Source organism: Ochotona curzoniae, unplaced genomic scaffold (assembly GCF_017591425.1).
Source record: "Ochotona curzoniae isolate NIBS_2020 unplaced genomic scaffold, NIBS_Ocur_1.0 scaffold_2587, whole genome shotgun sequence".
NCBI lineage: Eukaryota > Metazoa > Chordata > Mammalia > Lagomorpha > Ochotonidae > Ochotona > Ochotona curzoniae.
In genome coordinates this window covers 5,304,707-5,323,541 of record NW_024467096.1, presented here as the reverse complement: position 1 = coordinate 5,323,541, position 18,835 = coordinate 5,304,707, and the positions used below count along the sequence as shown (strand labels likewise).

General features: G+C 39.5%; 2 protein-coding genes across 10 annotated transcripts in view; both read left to right on the top strand.

Annotated features, from left to right (window-relative positions):
* Positions 1-9,334, top strand: part of LOC121171166 (UAP56-interacting factor) — a 31,032-nt gene extending 21,698 nt beyond the window's left edge. For 3 of the 5 annotated variants that reach the window (XM_041002697.1, XM_041002695.1, XM_041002696.1), the window contains exons 6-9: positions 651-712; positions 2,731-2,805; positions 4,527-4,653; positions 6,854-9,334. In XM_041002697.1, the coding sequence (XP_040858631.1) occupies positions 651-712; positions 2,731-2,805; positions 4,527-4,653; positions 6,854-6,952 (363 nt within the window). In that variant the 3' untranslated portion in view covers positions 6,953-9,334. The remainder of the gene's footprint in view (positions 1-650; positions 713-2,730; positions 2,806-4,526; positions 4,654-6,853) is intronic. The other 2 variants (XM_041002699.1, XM_041002698.1) reach the window with 1 other exon arrangement.
* A 3,221-nt stretch (positions 9,335-12,555) lies between these two features.
* Positions 12,556-18,835, top strand: part of LOC121171358 (DISP complex protein LRCH3-like) — a 90,706-nt gene continuing 84,426 nt past the window's right edge. For 4 of the 5 annotated variants that reach the window (XM_041003054.1, XM_041003055.1, XM_041003052.1 and 1 more), the window contains exon 1: positions 12,562-12,841. In XM_041003054.1, coding sequence (XP_040858988.1) covers positions 12,580-12,841 — 262 coding nt within the window. In that variant the 5' untranslated portion in view covers positions 12,562-12,579. Of the gene's footprint in view, positions 12,842-18,835 lie in introns of all 5 variants that reach the window. The other variant, XM_041003050.1, reaches the window with a different exon arrangement.

The following is an 18,835-nucleotide window of genomic DNA, read 5'->3' as shown; positions in this document are numbered from 1 at the left end:
AATCCATAAGCATGACCCGTGGTTGAAGCAGAGATTAGACTTGGGGTGCTGAGAACATTAGATTTTCATTTTATATATATAGGTGTGTGTGTGTGTATTTTTTTCTGTTCTGTTTTTACTATACTCAATAACAACATATTACAAAAATTTAAGATGTTATTTAATGTGATAAACTGTATTTGCCACGTTTTCCATTTTTTTCTTTCTCTTGTTTTTTTTTTTTGTTTGTTTGTTTGTTTTGTTGTTGTTATTGAGAGGCTATAAAATAGTTACCATCCAGTGGTTCATTTTACAGATGCCTGCAGTGGTCAGGAATGGGCTGGGGCTGTATCTAGGAACCTGGAATGTGTCCAAATCTCCAGTGCGGGAACCCAATTACTTGATGCATCATTGCTGCCTCCTAGGGGCTGCATTGGTGGGAAAACCTGAATACAGGCTCTGTTAAATTGGATGCCAGCATCTTAACTACTAGGCAAAACACTTCTTGCTACTTGCTCTAATTCAGGAACCCCAACAAAGAAGTGTTCAGCTAGCACAGAACCCTCTCCTGTTGTCATGCACGGGCCACATGGGTTAAAAAGTACAGCATGGCTCTTTGTATTCAAATCCTCTTGCTTTCTATGGGATCTACTACTTTTTTTTCCCTTCAGGTTCAGGCCCAGTTGAACACAGAACAACTGCTAGAGGATGTAGTAGCAAAGAGAACTCGTCAGTAAGTTTACATTTGTTTTTAAAGATATGATTTCAAAACTTGAGAATACTGGCTCCACAGATTTCTGTGTCCTAGTCTAAAAGAAATTGAGTCCCAAAATGAGTTGTCCTAAAATGAATCAATTCTTTTTTTTCTTTTTTCCTAAAGACCTTTGACTTTTTGCATGTCAGTGTTGTAACAGCTTTAGGATAAAGTAGATTACTCTGTTGTTTCTTATTCAAAATATTCATTTATCTGTTTAGAGAATGAATAGAAAATCCAGTGGAGCTTTTAGAAAACTTGTATAATTTTAGAAATGGTTGAGTTTTTCCTTACATATAATCTTCTCCGCTTTACTCTTTTTTTTTTTTTAAGATTTATTTATTTGTATTGCAAAGTCAGATATACAGAGAGGAGGAGAGACAGAGAGGAACATCTTCTGTTAGATGATTCACTCCCCAAATGAGCACAACAGCCAGTACTGCGCCGACCCGAAGCTTGGAACCAGGAACTTCCTCCAGATCTCCCACGTGGGTGCAGGGTCCCAAGGCTTTGGGCCATCCTCCACTGCTTTCCCAGGCAGGGAGCTGGATGGGAAGTGGAGCCGCCAGGATTAGAATCGGCCCCATATGGGATCCCGGCATGTTCAGGGCGAGGACTTTAGCTGCTAGGCCACGGTGCTGGGCCCCCGCTTTACTCTTAAAAAGTCTTTTGAAAATCTATTTTTTGTCTCTTTAAATGTAGGTTGTAATGTTTTAATTCCATCAATGTGGTCCGATATTTGAGATTAAATTATTTAAAATTTTGGGGCCCAGTGCGATGGCGCAGTAGTTCAGGTCCTGGGAAAGTAGTCGAGGATGGCCCAAAGCTTTGGAACCCTGCACCCGCGTGGAAGACCTGCAAGAGGCTCCTGGCTTCGGATTGGCTCAGCTCTAGCCATTGCAGCCGCCTGGGGAGTGAATTATCGGATGGAAGATCTTCCTCTCTGTCTCTCCTCTCTGTATATCTGCCTTTCCAATAAAAATAAAATAAATCTTTTTAAAAATTATTTAAAATTTTGGCTGTTTTTTGGAAGCAAAGTATAATATATGGTCATGGTTCAGATATGGTGTTAGCTGTAATGGAGTGTAATATTGAGCAGTCAGTGTATAAGAAAGAAAACTGTTGGGACCTGATGCTGACTCTGTTCTTAAGCCCAAGGGTCCTAACACTGAACCTAAAGAAGGAAGTAGAATCATGGCTGGTGTGCTTCTGTAGCTAACAGTGTTTATACAACTGTGATGAAATAATACTGTTTGTTGTGTGAAGTTTGAGACTGAATTTGTAGACAGAGCACAGAAGGATAATTTGGTAACAGAATAATGTAATGTAAAGGTCAAGTTTTAGTGATATAAGGTAGAGCTGAAGAAATCTACAGGAAGAAAGGAGAAGAAATAGAGATACTGTATCCTCTCAAGGAGTCCTGGGGCTGGGGAGAGACACTATTAGGAGATTTACAGTTATTGGAAGTAAAATAGTGATAACAGCCATCAAAGTATTTAGAGCTGTGTAAGGAGACTGGAACATAGTATACTGGTCTAATCCTTAATTATCCTAGCCAGAGTTTATCATATCAGCATTGTGGTTAGTGAATGGGATGCCAGGAAGTGGTAAAAATAGGGAAGGTTAAAAAGTACTGTTTCTAGGTAATAGACGTAGAAGGAAGAGAATAGTGACTGAAAAATGTGCTTTTCATTAAAAATCCTACTGCACAATATTTTTTTAAATGAGCATATATTTATTACGATGAGAAAAGAAGTAAATTCAGGTGCCCAAGTTTATATGTCCAAGATGCTAATTCATTTTATCATGTTAGGAGCTATGTGAATCCAAATATTTCAAAAGCTAAAAACAAGTAATGGCTACTCTTTATCCTTCCAGTTTTAGTAAATGTACTGCCAAAGCAAGCACATGGATACTCTTTAATATGTATTGTTTGTGGACTATGCTGTAGGATTATATACAATTTCAATGAAATTTTTGCATTTTTAAAAATTTAGGTGGCGGACTTCTACCACTAGTGGAGGAATTTTAACTGTGTCTATTGACAATCCTGGAGCAGTGAAGTGCCCGGTGTAAGTTTGATTCTTTTCACAAAACATTTAACCTTTCAGTATATGAGATAATAGGATATTAATAGACATCTGCCCAGAGTATGAGGTCCAATTGAGGATAGACTGAGATACAAAACTAGAAGAAGTAAAGCATGTGATGTAATGGAGACACAATACAATGTATAGTTAAAGGCAAAACCTCTCATAGTTATTGATTCTGTACCACAAATAAGTGTTTTAAACTGTTTTTTATTTGTATTTATTTATTTTTATTGAAAATTCAGATATACAGAGAGGAGAGATAGAGGGGAAGATCCATCCATTGATTCTCTCCCCAAGTGGCAGCAGTGGCCACAGCTGAGCTGATCCAAAGCCAGGAGCCTCTTCCAGGTCTCCCACGTGGGTGCAGGGTCCCAAAGCTTTGGGCCATCTTCCACTGCTTTCCCAGGCCACAAGCAGGGAGCTGGATGGAAAGAGGGGCTGCCAGGATTAGAGCCGGCACCCATATAGGATCCTGGCACATTCAAGACAAGGCCCTCAATTTTTCTTTAAGATTTTTTTTCTTGAAGATTCGATTATTCTTACTTGAAAAGAAGATTGACGCAAAAGAGAGTCACACAGATCTTCTGTCTGCTGGTATATTCTCCAAATGAACACAATGACCAGAGCTGAACTGATCAGAAGCCAGCAGCTTCTTCCGGGTTTCACCACGTGGGTGCAGGGTCCCAAGGCTTTGGGCCGTCCTCCACCACTTTCCCAGGCCACAAGCAGGGAGTTAGGTCAGTGAAGCAGCTAGTACTCAAACTAGCCACAAAGGTGATGCCAGTGATACATGAAGAAGGATTAACTTGTATACCATGCCAGCCCCAAGTTTCTTTCTTTTTTTTTAAAAGATTTATTTATTTATTGGAAAGTCAAATATACAGAGAGGAGGAGAGACAGAGAGGAAGATCTTCCGTCCGATGATTCACTCCCCAACTGAGCACAACAGCCAGTACTGCGCCGACCCGAAGCTTGGAACCAGGAACTTCTTCCAGGTCTCCCTCACGGGTGCAGGGTCCCAAAGCTTTGGGCCATCCTTGACTGCTTTCCCAGGCCACAAGCAGGGAGCTGGATGGGAAGTGGAGCTGACGGGATTAGAACCGGAACCCATATGGGATCCTGGGGCGTTGAAGGCAAGGACTTTAGCCGCTTAGGCCATGGTGCTGGGCCCCCAAGTTTCTTTTATGAAAAAAAAAGCTGTATGTATAATGTATACTTATGATAGTTAATAAGATACATACAGACTTAAATTTTTTCCTCTACCTCTGGCATGTTTTAGATATCTTGCTTTCAGACTATCTTTTTTTTCTGAAGTTGTATTCTTTTAGTTATTTGAGTTTAATTTATGTAATAATTTCATTATGTTAACTGCATTATGAACTTACTAGATATTTGTCAATCCACTTAATGACCGAGTTGAAAAGGAATTAAGGATAGATCTTTAAGAATTTAGAATTTGCTTTATTTTAGAAGAGACCTGGAAATTAACAGTCATTGCAAATTATTGAAAAATTTGTTGTAGTTCTACTAAAAGACATTGGGACAGTTGTACATTTTTGTCTGGGGTTGTCATGTACTTTTGTGGAGAATACAGTAAAGTAGCCCTAATATATTTGAGTGTATGTACAAATCAAGCTACGTTAAGTTCCACATGATCTATTTTTTTAACTGATATGATATTTTAATTGTTTTTCCAATAGACCTCAGAAGCCACGATTAACTCGTACTGCTGTGCCCTCATTCTTGACAAAACGGGAACAGTCTGAAGTAAAGAAAGTTCCTAAAGGTGTCCCCTTACAATTTGACATAAATAGTGTTGGAAAGCAGGTAAAAAAAATGATGTGTTTTTGCATTTCTTTGGGACATTCATTGAGATTATTAACAAAGCAATTTTTGTGCAATACAGTAAACCGTTTAAAATGAACTTATTTTAAATTCCTGTTATTTATTTTACAAATTTTAATTTTTTGATTTGCTTATCAGATATAGCACAGAACGCTCATGCTCATAAATTCTTGGCTAGGTTAAAACCAGTAAGCAGGAATTCAATCCAGGTATTTCACAGGGGTTTCAGGAACCCAGCTCTGCTGCCCCGTCGGGCTGTTTGTACATTAGCAAGAGGCTGAAATCAGTAGCAGTCAGGACATAAATTCATTCCAGTTTAAGATGTAAGGTGTTCCAATAGCTAGGACAAACATTTGCCCCTAAACAGGCTGTTTTGGCTATCCTCCTTTCCAATTCAACCACAAATCTGCTTTCTATAGACTTTACTATATTGACAATTCATATAAGTTGGGTATTTTTAAAAAAAGATTTAATTATTTATTTTTATTGCAAAGTCAGATATACAGAGAGGAGGAAAGACAGAGAGGAAGATCTTTCATCCGATGATTCACTCCCAAGTGGCAGCAATGGCCGGTGCTGTGCCATTCTGAAGCCAGTAGCCTGGAATTTTCTCTGGGTCTCCCATGTGGGTGCAGGAACCCAAGGCTTTGTGCTGTCCTTGACTGCTTTCCCAGACCAGAAGCAGGGAGCTGGATGGGAAGTGGAGCTGCGGGATTAGAACCGGTGCCCATATGAGATCCTGACACATTCAAGACAAGGACTTTAGCGGCTATGCCACCACAATAGGCCTAAATTGGACATTATTTTTTTTTAATTTTTATTGGAAAGGCAAATCTATAGAGAGGAGGAGAGCCAAAACAAAGATTTTCTGTCTGCTGATTCACTCCCCAGGTGATCGCAGTGGCCAGAGCTGAGCTGATCCAAACCAGGAGCCAGAAGTTTCTTCTAGGTCTCCCATACAGGTGCAGGATCCCAAGGCGTTGGCCTGTGTTCCACTGCTTTCCCAGGCTACAAGCAGGGGGAGGGGAAGTAGAATAGCCAGGACAGAAACTTGAATCCATGGGATCCTGATACATGCAAGGTGAGGATTTAGCCACTGAGCCATTGTGCTGGGCCCCATGAATTCGGTATCATAATATGTGATTTTTGTAGCTGGCTTCTTAATGTGATATTTTTAAGGGCCTTCCGTATTATGTGTTTCATTTTTAATCTTTTATTGTATGTATATATCACATCTTTTTAATTCATTCATTGATTAATGGAGATTTGGGTTATTTCTGTTCTTTAGCTTGTGTACAAGTTTTTGTCAGAGCCTATGTTTTCATTTCTCCTTGGTAAATACCTAAAACCAAATTTGCTGGGTCATGTGGTAACTCTTTTAAGGAACTACCAAACAGTTTTACAAAGAAGTAGCTGTAATATTTTATAGTCATACAACACATATGAAGTTTCTGAATTTCTCCCTATCCTCACCTCCATTCATCATTATTTCTAATTTGTAACTATTCAAGTGGAAGCCGAATGGTATCTCACTCTAGTTTTGACATTTTCCCTGTATCCTGTAATCTTCAGTTCACTTATGTTTAATGATAAATACGTAGATTTCGTAGAATTTTATGTAATTGAGCATAATGAAAGCTGGAAAGAAATTTGGTCATATTTAATTGAATTTTGTCTTTATTACTTTCAGAAATAATAAAATAATGTCCAGAAGCAGTTTATGTTAAATGTTAGTAAAAAATGAGATTTGAAGTTCTATTTTGAAGTCAAAGTTAAAAGAAGTTTGCTTCAGAATATTCACAAATCCAGATAACTTTTATCAGAGGTATCACTAAAGTTGGTGTCAGTGTTAGCAGAACCTGAAAACAGAAATTCTAGTACTTTCATCTTTGGGTATGTTACTATAGATGTAGTATATACTTTACAGTGTATAATTAGGTATTATAGTGATTAGGAGATAGGTATTTTGAGTCAGACTGTATGATTTAAATTCTAGAAGTGCTATTAGGCAAATAATTTCTGAAACTTCACCTTTTTTCTATGGTTTTTGTTAGGATTAAACGTGGTCATATAATAGAAACTCAGGAAATATTAGCTATTGTTACTAGCAATTGATAGATCACATAATTGCTCCAGAGCAAATATGTCTTTAAGTTAAATTGCTAATATTTCTGTTTTTTAGACAGGGATGACCTTGAATGAACGGTTTGGTATCCTGAAGGAACAAAGAGCTACTCTCACGTTCAGCAAAGGAGGAAATCGCTTTGTAACTGTGGGATAGGTTCCATCTCAAAGGAACTTTAAAGTGATGACTGTGTTTGAAAAAATGAACTGCTTGAAGAGTTCATTACAGAAGTTCAAGAAACTTTATTTCAGAATATTCAGAAGACTAACCTTTATTTTTATTTTTGAAGGTTTTTCTGTTTTTGTTTTTTCAAAATATATAAAATAATACCCAGAAAGAATAACAGGAAATGTATCCATCTGTTCTCAAAGATTTTGTGGTTGGCCCAGAAGAAGCAATTTGTTGACTACTTGATTCCTCATGCAGCAGAAGGAAGACAGAAAAATACAAATTGATTATTTTTGTGAACATGGTATTTAGGATCTCATTGCCTTTGCCCATTTTTTAGACTAGACTTTACCTAAAGATAACTTGGGAACCATGGTCTTCAGAAATATGAGTAGGTCCATTTGTTGCTATCAGTTTTTCTTTAATAGTGTAGATGTAGTAAGTACAGTTATCGTTTTTGCCTTAGAGAAAGTATTTGAAGTCTTGTTTTGCATTTTAAGATTTATTGGAATATTTGGGACTTGCTTCATTTTTTTGGGTGGTATTAATTCCCCAGGATTTTAAGTATTTAGTGCCGAACTTTTAGTAAGAAGTGGGACTCTTGGCATTAATCTCAGTTTAAGATATTCATATTTAAAGGCCAAAAATGTGTAAATTACTAAGTTAGCTTGAGTAGGGCTTTGGAAGAGAGTATCCAAATGTGTTATTTTCACAGTGTGTGTATGTGTAGCATATGAAGAAAGAATAAGAAGTAGCAGCAAGCTGAAGGACAGGTAAATAAGGTGAAAAATTTCCAGATGTTTAATTTAGTGTATCCTTGAGCCTAATGTCCAGAAAGAATTCTTCAAATATGATTCAGAAAATTAGAATTATTCAAATAGGATGAGTCCCTTCAATATTTGATGGTAAAGTTAATAGCTTCAAAGTCCTTGACTTTTATTTGAGAAAGTAAAATTTAAAAGCTTATAAGCTTGCTAGATTAACTAATTTACAATGCCCCTACCAAAAATACTTGTATATGTCACAGTAAAAGTGCAAAATTATGCTGTTATAGAGTTATATTGTAACCACTGGTTCCACTCCAATTTCTTGTATGAAGTTCAAGCCTTTGTGGGGTGAGGTTTTTTCCTGTCTTCTGGAGAGGTGAAAGGAGTTAGTCCATTTTGCTAAGATAGTGTTAAGAGTCTCCAAATTGTATACTCTGAATTAGGGTCAAAATGCCAAAATGCAGCAAAATAGTCTGGCTACAGTTTACAACTTCGGTCATTTGAAACTTAACTTTCAATTTAGTGTAATATTAAAGCCTCTAAGTAGGTGTTAGTTTTTCTGGAGTATATGATTAGTGACTTTTCGTTAAAACAAAACAACATTACTGTTTTGACTTGAGTTCTCTCTCATGCTTCTTGAGTTATTATTGGTTTGTGCTAGCCGTGGAAAACTATCAATAACAGTTTCATGCTTATACCAAAGAATTAAATCTGACTCTTAATATCTGATGTTTGACAGTGCTTCTACTAATAAGGGATGATTGGAAACTGGTCTCAGAATATGAAAGTCAACTCTAGTCTCTCTTTCTCTGTTTGATGCTTTTCCTTGAGGCCAAGGATTGGAGGCAAAGCATTTGCAAATATAGACGTTTGTATTTAATCCAAGGAAATACGTTTTGAATTGATTTAGAGTTCCCGGTCACCTATTTTAAAACAAAGGGAAACAGCTGAGCTTTCTTTAGAACAGTTTGTAGAAAATACAGTATGAAAAAGTTTTCATTTTCCTGTTACTTTAAATGTTATGTTGAGTTATTATTGATACCATTTTAGGGGAAATGTTAAAAATTGCTCCAAATATTGAATATAAAGTACATCAAGTAACAGTGTCTTTGGGATATTAAATTTTTGCTCTTTGGTCATCTGTAATTTTCTTTATAAAATTTCACCTTTGATACAACTAAAACTATGTGCTAACATGTTGTGTATTAAAAAAAAAATGCTTTGTTGGAGGAAAATTTCCCTTGGAATGTGGTTGTAGTCATCCTTGTTCATCTATTTTTTTTTTTAAACAGGATGCAACTTAGAATTTCCTTTGCATCAAGGTGTATGCTAAACATTGATGCAGTGCATCACAAAATGAAAGTTTGTATTTAATGAGGAGGTGCTTTACACTGTACTTTTTGGTGTTTTTTGGAAAAGTTACATTTAGAAGCTGTTCATTTTTAACAAATAAAATGTTACAGGTTTCACATGATTTGTTCTTAGCTATCAACATTAAGTTGTCGTTTTTAGATTATTCTGTGCTATGAAGAACCTGCTATTAGGTGATTATAACTTTTTAAGTTACTGATCACCTGAATTAGTAAATCTATCTGGATTCTTCTATTCGCATCCTTCTCTTGCTTTTTAATAATTTCATTCATAGTTCCAGCAAGAGCTGGCATGGAGGAATTTTGAAAGAAATTTACGAAGGAGTACAGTGCTAGATGAGCTTTTAAAAGGCATTCAGTTTTAACCCCTCTTTTTACATCTTAGTAAAATGAGACCCAAGACTCTTAAGACTTCTAAGGGGCACAATAACTTTTTGATCTCATATCTAATTAACAGTTGATAATAGTAAACATTTTTTTTTTCAATTGCACACCCACAGAAAGTAGTGGAATAATGTATGGCCTGACAGCTGCCCAGGACTTGCTAATAGCCATATTTTTGTATTTAGAGGGTCTTCAGTAAATCATCTAGTGATGATTCATACTTCATTACTTTGGCATTCAAGTTAGGTAGACCTAGTGAAAAAGGACGTGTTCACAAGGAGACATACATGAACACAAACTATTCTCTGTAATTCTAATTAGAAGTAAATCATAATTTACACCTATTATGAAGCACCATTGGGCTTTGTCCTTGGTGATTAGTACTTTTTTTAGAATAGGATATGACTCGATTGCTGTCAATGGAATTATGATTTACATAATATAGACAGTTTTAATATAATATTTGTGCTGATTATTTTTACCACATAAGAGTGAAAAAAAACTCAGTTGGCATTATGGAGAATGAATAACTTGTATTCCAGATGCAGGCAAATAGTAAAAATGATTTCATTTTTAATCAGTAGAACTCTTGAGCTTTCATCAGAACTACATATCATTTTTTGCCACTGTAAAATTTGTGATTTAAGTTTCCCTTTAAAGAATGTTCCTAGATCAGTTTGGAGTTATTTTTTTAAAGATAGTAACTTCCAGAAACCATATATTTACCAGAATCTTGTACTAATATGGTCTTTCTGTACGGGTTAAAAGACTTACTTGGACATTGTAGAGTTCTTTTTTCCCCATGCCAAGACAGTTTATTCTGTAGTTGAAATCTATCCTACAAAAACTTGGTAAGGAGGCATTGTCTGAAATCTCTCATCCTGAGTATGTTCAGATGAGGTATGCCAGTGTTTAAAGATCAATTAGAAGCTGTTCTCTAGTGTACGTGTTTGAATTTATATTTCCATATTCCTGAATCTATCATTCATGTTTCTTACTAAGAGAGCAAGAAAAGAAACAAGCAAACATTGGATATATTCAAGAAGTAGGGTTTTTTGTTTATTTTTTTGTACATTGGAAGAGAATTAGATTCACCAAGATTCTGTGTTTTTAACAGTGGAGTCGTATGTTCATAATCTCAAGAGGCAAGCATGATACATTTTCTAGGCTGTAGAAAGGGAAAAGAACATGTTAACTGTGAGATGCAGAGCTGCCAAGAGGCATTGAAATGGGTGAAGCTTTTGTCCCAGGATTGACTGAACTTTCAGCGTTTAAAATAAACAGGAAGAAGCAGGAAGTCCACTTTATCAATCCCTAACGCTGCCCCTTTGCCTACAGCCTTTTTGCAACTGTCATCATTTGTATCTGTCACTTGACTCTAGTAAGCCTGACAAAATCTACATCTGCTAATTCTCAGTCAGCCCCCTTCATGAGAGTAGACTGAGGAAGTAGATGAGAATCCTTTGTAACTATGGAATGTATGAATAGACAATGTAACTCAACTCTAAAAAAAAATGTGAAATGAGATCCTGTTCTTAGGTATTTATTCTAAGAATAGCAAAATTTTAAGAACAATAAAAAGTGATACATGCACTGGATGTTGGCCAGGGATGACGAATACATCAGCTGCAGCTGCAATTTTTTCAGTTCATAACACTGAAAAAAATTTTTTAAAGATTTATTTATTATAAAGTCAGATACATAGAGAGGAGAGACAGATCTTCTGTCCAATGATTCACTCCCCAAGTGGCCACACGGCCAGAGCTGAGCCAATCCAAAGCCAGTAGTCGGGATCTTATTCCAGGTCTTCCATGCAGGTGTGGGGTCCCAAGGCTTTGGGCTGTCCTCCACTGCTTTTCCAGGCAGCGGAGCTGCCAGGATTAGAACCGGCACCCATACTGGGTCTGGGTGTACAAGGCGAGGACTAGCCAGTAGGCCACCACCTGGGCCCGAAAAAGAATTTTTAAAAAGATTTCTTTTTATTGGAAAGGCAGATCAGATTTACAGAGAGGAGACAGCTCTTTCATCCACTGGTTCACTCCCAAAGTGGCTGTCATGGCTGGAGCTGAGCCTATCTGAAGTCTTGTGGTTTAATGCCCGCACACGTGTCATACCTCCGTGTGGCCACGCTGATCCTCCTGATGTGGAACATAATGTGGACTCATGATCCAGAGTTGATTAAAACAATTCATCCATGATACAGATTCCTTTTCCTGAATTCCTAATTTCCCACCACCCCACTTGCTTTTTTTTTTTTTTTTTTAACTTATTACCAAGTTGGCCTATTTTGACTCCGCGGTCAGATTATCCTGCAGGAAAAATACTTTATCTGACAACTATTTCCTTAATAAATTCTAACTGGCTAATTATGGATGGGATAGACATCGTATAATGAATGGCTTAAATGTAAAAACTGGATTATGCTGGACATTACAGTACTGACCTAATCGGTTGAAAATGAAGTGTTTCCCACCTGAATGGACCGTTTCTTCGGTTCTACCTGTTATTTCCACATTCAGATCATCATCGGATGATTTTCTCTGCAATTTTGGTTCCAAACCAGAACTTTAGACTTGAATACCATTCCTCCCGCTGTGGCCAACAGTGCCACCTATCCTGCTTAAACTACACGTACTCTAGAGGATGTTTAGGAAGAGTCGCTTTAAAAAACGAAGTGAGTGTCCAGTATAGAATCTTTAACGTAAGAATTGTGTCGTTTCGAGCAAAATGAACACGTAATCACATTCCCCCCCCCCCCCCCAAGCATTAACACCGATTTAGATCATCCGGGAATACAATTGCAAGTGGGGAATTGTTTCAGATCGTAGGGCAGAAAGCTCAGCTAGTACCTGGAAGCTTGGCGCGCAGCGCTGCGGCAGGTTTAGGAGTTCCTCGTAGTTCCCATGGAAACCTGGCTGTGGGCGGGGCCAGGCGCCGGCTGTGCGGAGGGGCCGCCGCGGAGCTGCCAGTCAAACGGCCGTCCGGGTCTGGGAGCCCCATTCCCCGCCCTCCCAGCCATCCGGACGCGCATGCGCGGAGCCGGGCCCCGGGCGTGGGGAGGGGGGAGCCGCGCTGGAGAAGCTTCGGCTGGGAAATGGCGGCCGCGGGCTTGGTCGCTGTGGCAGCCGCTGCCGAATACTCTGGCCCAGCCGCTTCTGGAGGAAACCTCCCTGCTGTTAGCTGCGGTCCAAACTCTGGGGCGGCCTCTGGTCCCGGCCCGGGCTCATGGAGCCGCTCCCTGGATCGAGCGCTGGAGGAGGCGGCGGTCACCGGGGTGCTGAGCCTGAGTGGCCGGAAACTGAGGGAGTTTCCCCGCGGAGCGGCCAACCACGACCTGACGGACACCACCCGGGCCGGTAAGCGGGGCCGAGGGAGAGCCGAGCGCCCGGGCGCCGTCACGGCCGCCGGGTCCCGTGGGACACCCGGCTAACGGCGCCAAGCCGGCCGCCCAGCCCGGGGAGCCCTGCGGGCCTGGCGGGGGCCGGACCCCGAGCCTGGGGCGTGGCGGCCGGGCCAGCATCTCTGTGGGACCGGGGGCCGCAGGGCGCTGGTTTGCGGCTTCTCGCGGAACGGGAGCTGCGGCTGCTCCCGCCGGGGTGGACCACAGATGCAAGCCGGTCGGACCCGAGCGTAGTCGGCTCTGACTCCAGAAGCGTTGACTGGGATGTTGTGGTCACTGCATTGTCAGGCGAGGCTGGCCATCAGCGCCGGGGTTTTTCCCCGGGTGAGAGAGCGACTGACTGTGTATTTAATAGGAGTTCAAGTGCACTCACTTCTCCCGTGGTCTAGTTGATGAACCAACATGTAGCTGTAAAACGAACCGGAGCCCACCATTCAGGCTCCCGTGACAGTGCTATTCCACTCGTGTCTTTAAAAAAAACTTACTTAGAAATTACTTAGAAAAGGTAGGTTGCCTACCCTCTATAGCTACACTTGATTTTAATGCGTTAGTGTGCTTTGTACATATTTTTGAGCAGGGGAATGAGAATGAGAATTAGGTGTTACTTGGTTTTCTTAGTTATATGGAGCAATATTTGGTGACCTAGATGTTCAATATATTTTCTAATGTTTAAAATACAATTGTCTTAGGGAGTTGTTTAAAAACCGAATCTATTAATTTTTTATACAAATACAATTATAATGAAAGACTTCATAGCGATTTTGCAATGGAAGAATTGCAGTTGCCCGGAAGAATTGTCATGTATTTATTCTATTCTGTTTTATTTTACTTTATCATCTTTAATTTGGCATTTTTCCTATGTTTGTGCACTCACTAAGGATTGATCCATATCTATACAGTTTACTCGAGTTGGAAAAATAAACAACTGTTAAACTACTTCAAGAAACTTCTTTCGAAAGAAACTTTTTGCTGTAGTGTGAAATGGATGAGATTAACCACCCGTTTATTTAATATATTTTTTGAAAGATTGTGCAGAATGCAAGTTTTTAATAAGTAATAGTGAAATTGAATTTTTTTTAGTGTAAATATGAGCAACCACTTGCCTTTCGTCTGTATTCTGATAGTATTTAACAGTGTCATCCATACCCAAAATTTGCTGATTCTTTTGGGACATGGTTGTATGGCATGATTTCTTGTTGTGTCATTTCAATATTGCCACATTATGCCTGAAGCTAAAGAACAAGTTGATAACACAAGTCTTCCTACCTCATTGTCTTACCTGCTTTTTAGCAACACCTTGTTCAGCCTTTAACAAATCCTCAGTTAGCTAATAGGAAGTGCAAGAACATTTATGAAGGAGAATAATGACAATGAAATTTTTCCTTACTGTATTTTGAATGTTTAACTAGGGTATTACCCGCACGTTTATAGTGTAGTTTCTGTATAAGCCAGGTTTTCTGTTAGGTGACATTTCATCTTGTCGAAAGTATTTTAGAAAGTGGAAAGTACAACGTATTTTATACCTGTTAGACTAATTTCATTTCTCGTATGTTGAAATGTCACTTTAATGTGTAAGAGATCTTTAACAGAGCTTGATAATTATTACACAAACACAGTCTGAATTGTTTTAAGTAGATAATACTGATAAATTGTTGCGTGTGCACTGTTTGTTATTTATTATGTTAAGATATTCTGAAATACATTGCCTGGTTAAATGCACACAGCCACCCATTTATTAGATATATTTATCCCAACTTTAAATGTAAGGAATTACTCAGAGAAAGTCATATACTCAGTGTTACTGGTAGCATTTCAGCCCAGGCTTATCTAGCTCTGTTCTCTGCATTACACCTTGCAGCCTCCCCATGTACAAATTTCCTGTTCCTATGGATAGTGAAACCAAAGGTTAGAGGTGTCAAATATTTGCTCAAAGATCTACAGCTAAAAGTATAAGAGAGGATAATGGAATTTGAGCCTGCTTTGAGGTAACTCTAAAACTCATAGCCTGGGCCCAGCACGATGGCGTAATGGTTAAGGTACTCGCCTTGCATGCCCCAGGATCCCATATGGGTGCCGGTTTAAATCCTGGCAGCTCCAGTTCCCATCCAGCTCCCTGCATGTGGCCTGGGAGGGCAGTTGAGGACGGCCCAAAGCCTTGGGACCCTGCACCCGCATGGGAGACCTGAAGGAAGTTCCTGGATCCTGGCTTTAGATTGGTGCAGCACCGGCCTTTGCAGCCACTTAGGAGTGAGTCATCGGATGGAAGATCTTCTTTTCTATCTCTCCTCCTCTCTGTACATGTGCCTTTCCAATAAAATAAAATAAATATTAAAACCCATAACCTTCCCTTTATAGCAGGTATTTTGGTGAATTCAGAGAAAACTTATAGCAGCTAAAATGTTTTTCTTAGTCTGTAGAAGATTTGAAGTCAAGTAAATTATTTAAATTATAGATGATAAGTTTGAATTATATATACACATATGTTTACACCCATATAATAAAATGCCTCATGAATTTTTTTTTTCTCATAATGTATAGAATGTATGTAGTAGAACTGCTGTCCTGTAAGCATTTACATCCTTAGGGGCCTGGGCAGTAGCTTTGCTGCTGAAGTCCTCTCATTGCATGCACCTTGGGATCCCATATGGTCACTGGTTCTAATCCAGGCGACACTATTTCACATCCAGCTCCCTGATTTTGGCCTGGGAAAGCAGTTGAGAATGGCCCAAAGCCTTACAACCCTGCACCCTAATGGGAGACCTGGAAGAAGCTCCTGGCTCTTGGCTTCAGATCGGCTCATCTCTAGCTGTTGTGGTCATTTAGGGAGTGAAACAACAGATGGCAGTTCTTCTTCTCTGTCTCTCCTCTATGGATATCTGACTTTCCAATATAAAGAATGTTTAAAAAAAAGTTTATGTTCTGGGAAACAGTACTTATTACTCAGACCAGTCTTGTTTTTGATTTTTGGTTGGTTGGTTTTTTTCATTTATTTGAAAGGCACAGTGTCAGAGAGAGAGAAAAAGAAAAAGAGTCAGAAAGAAAGAGGAAATTATTTAGCATGATGTTTCATTCCCCAAATGGCCACAACAGCCCCTGGACTCTGCTGAAGCCAACGAGCCAGAAAGTCTTGTCTGACTCTCACAGAGATGGCAGAGCTAGCTTCTCTGCCCCCCAGGCCTATTAGCAGGAAGCTGGATCAGGAGCAGAGCAGCCAGGCCACAAAGTAGTACCTCAATATAGGATTCCAGTGTCGCAAACAGCAGCTTAAAGTGCTGTATCACAACTCCAGCTCCAATTACCATTTGTAATAGAACAGGATTAAAATTTACAAGGACTATTTTCTTGGCATTTCTCCTCAGGGAAAAGAAAAATTGTTTGGGAGTGGGTAACAAGGAAAATCTTAGAAGAAATCATGGCAGACATCTCAGTAGAGGAAATATAAGGTGATGTTAATAGTCAGAAAAATTAAGAAAAACCATTTCAGACAGTGATGGACAACATGCAAAATGGGTTTTTAAAATAATTTTTAAAGATTTATTTATTTTTATTGGAAAGTCATTTTTTTTAAGATTTATTTATTTGTATTACAAAGTCAGATATACAGAGAGGAGGAGAGACAGAGAGGAAGATCTTCCATCCAATGACTCACTCCGCCACGAGCCAGGAACTTCCTCCAGGTCTCCCACACGGGTGCAGGGTCCCAAGGCTTTGGGGGGCCCTCGACTGCTTTCCCACGCCACAAGCAGGGAGCTGGATGGGAAGTGGAGCTGCCGGGATTAGAACCGGCGCCCATATGGGATCCTGGCGCATTCAAGATGAGGACTTTAGCCGCTAGGCCATGCCGCCGGGCCCGTATACTCTACTTTTAAAATCGCAGAACAAAAACATATAAAAAAGAATATGGGGCTGACACAGTGGTATAAACAAGCTGGTTCACTCCCCAGATGCCAACAGTCTGGCTGGGCCAAAGGCTGGAGCTGAGAAAGCAGAACCCAATGACTGTCTCCCTGGTTTCCATTGGCAGGAAGCCAAAATCAGGAGCCAGAGCTGGGTGCAGAGCCTAGCTACTCTGACTGGGGACATGGACCTCTGACCCCCTCACTGACTACCTGCTCTGGAACCTGTCATTTCACCAAGTCATAAGGACAAAGAAATTTGGCTTATGTACTTTCTGCAATCTACTTGATACTTTTAAGGTGTTGATAACATGTCTGGTTAATCATGAGCCACAGATATAAATTTAAAGCTTCAGCTTCAGAGTTAAAGAAAACAGATAGCATTAAATTTGAAGCAATTAATAGAGTATGTGAGATTCTCAAAGGAAGGGTGAAGAGTGAAGAAAAAATTGTTACTGTTGTACAGCTGTGGAATACACCAGCATTTGAAAAGGTACAAAAAGAATTAGCTCAATAAAAATAAAGAAGTGGCAGGCTTTTAGCCTAGTGGTTAGGATACTTGGTGGCTGCATCCCATTATTAGAGTGCCAAGATTTAAGCCATGGCTCTACTTCTAATTGTTGCTACTCATGTGTACCCTGCGAGGCAGCAGGTGATAGTCCAATTACTTGGTTCCTGCTACCCAGATGGAAAACTTGTACCAAATTCCAGTTTCTGATTGGCTTGGCCCAGCATGAACACTGGAGAAGTAAATTAGCAGATGGCAGATCTTTGTCTAACTTTCTGCCTTTGATAAATAAAAATTTGAAGCAGAACAAACAGCTACTACAGCAACAAAAACAGAAGCAGGGTTTGTTAATTAGGACTGTTCTAGAATTCATAGAATCCTAAAGCCTGAAAGGACCATGGTAAATACCCAGATTATTTCACATATGGGCAGTACTCTCAAATGAAGTAAAATGCTCAAGGTTATGTAGAGAAGTGTGTCGATTCACAGAAGGCAAATAGGAGTCATATTGGAAACTGTAAGAAATCTCTTATGAATGAGAAACAGAAAACAAGAGACCAAGGACTCAACATGGGAAATAAGTCTTTAGTTGATAGATGAAGATGAGGAGGAGGTACCAAAGATTACACAAAGGAAGCAGGCTGAGGGTGCTGGGTCAGCCAGCGTTATGGAAGGCCTAAGAAATGAGACTTTCAGGAGATGAATACTTATTTCCTTAAGGAAGAATGAGGATTTCTAAATGCCATTTAATTTTCAAGGATACAATCTGTAACCCACAAAATTATGGTTTTGTTAGTCTTGGAAATATACACTAGAGTGCCAGATCTTCAGTGGAAATTGTGTTTTCCTTGAATTTTTAGTTATGTGTATTTTGTATCAGTCATAGTATGTACTATGAATTTTTTGTGGTATCCAAACCGGTCCCCACTATGTGTGGCTATTAAAATAAAAATGATTTAAAGTTTAAAGTTTGGTTCCCTGGTTGTACTAACCACATTTCAAATGCTCTGTAAGCCATATGTGTCACTGAGCAACTGTGCTATGGTCTGTCATATTGGACAGCACAGATAAAAAAAATGTTTTGTCATTGGAGAAATTATGACAGTGATATGATACCATATTGTCTTGAAGAGGAATGAAATTTTCTTCTGTGTTATTTATCTTATAAATCATACTATGTATAGCAATACTATCCAGTCTTTGTGAGGACAGTAAGCTACCATGGTGACCAGAGCTGAAACACTGCTATAGTGATTGAGGGTGGCAGCAGATTGGGGCTTAATCATAAGATTCTTATAAACGTCTCAGGACCAGGGAAGATAAGTAATTCTTTAGAATTAAGATCTTGTTAAAAGACAATCAGTTGCCGGTTCTAATCCCGGCAGCTCCGCTTCCCATCCAGCTCCCTGCCTGTGGCCTGGGAAAGCAGTCGAGGATGGCCCAAAGCCTTGGGACCCTGCACTCACGTGGGAGACCTGGAAGAGATCCTGGCTCCTAGCTTTGGATTGGCTCAGTTCCAGCCATTGCAGCCACTTGGGGAGTGAAC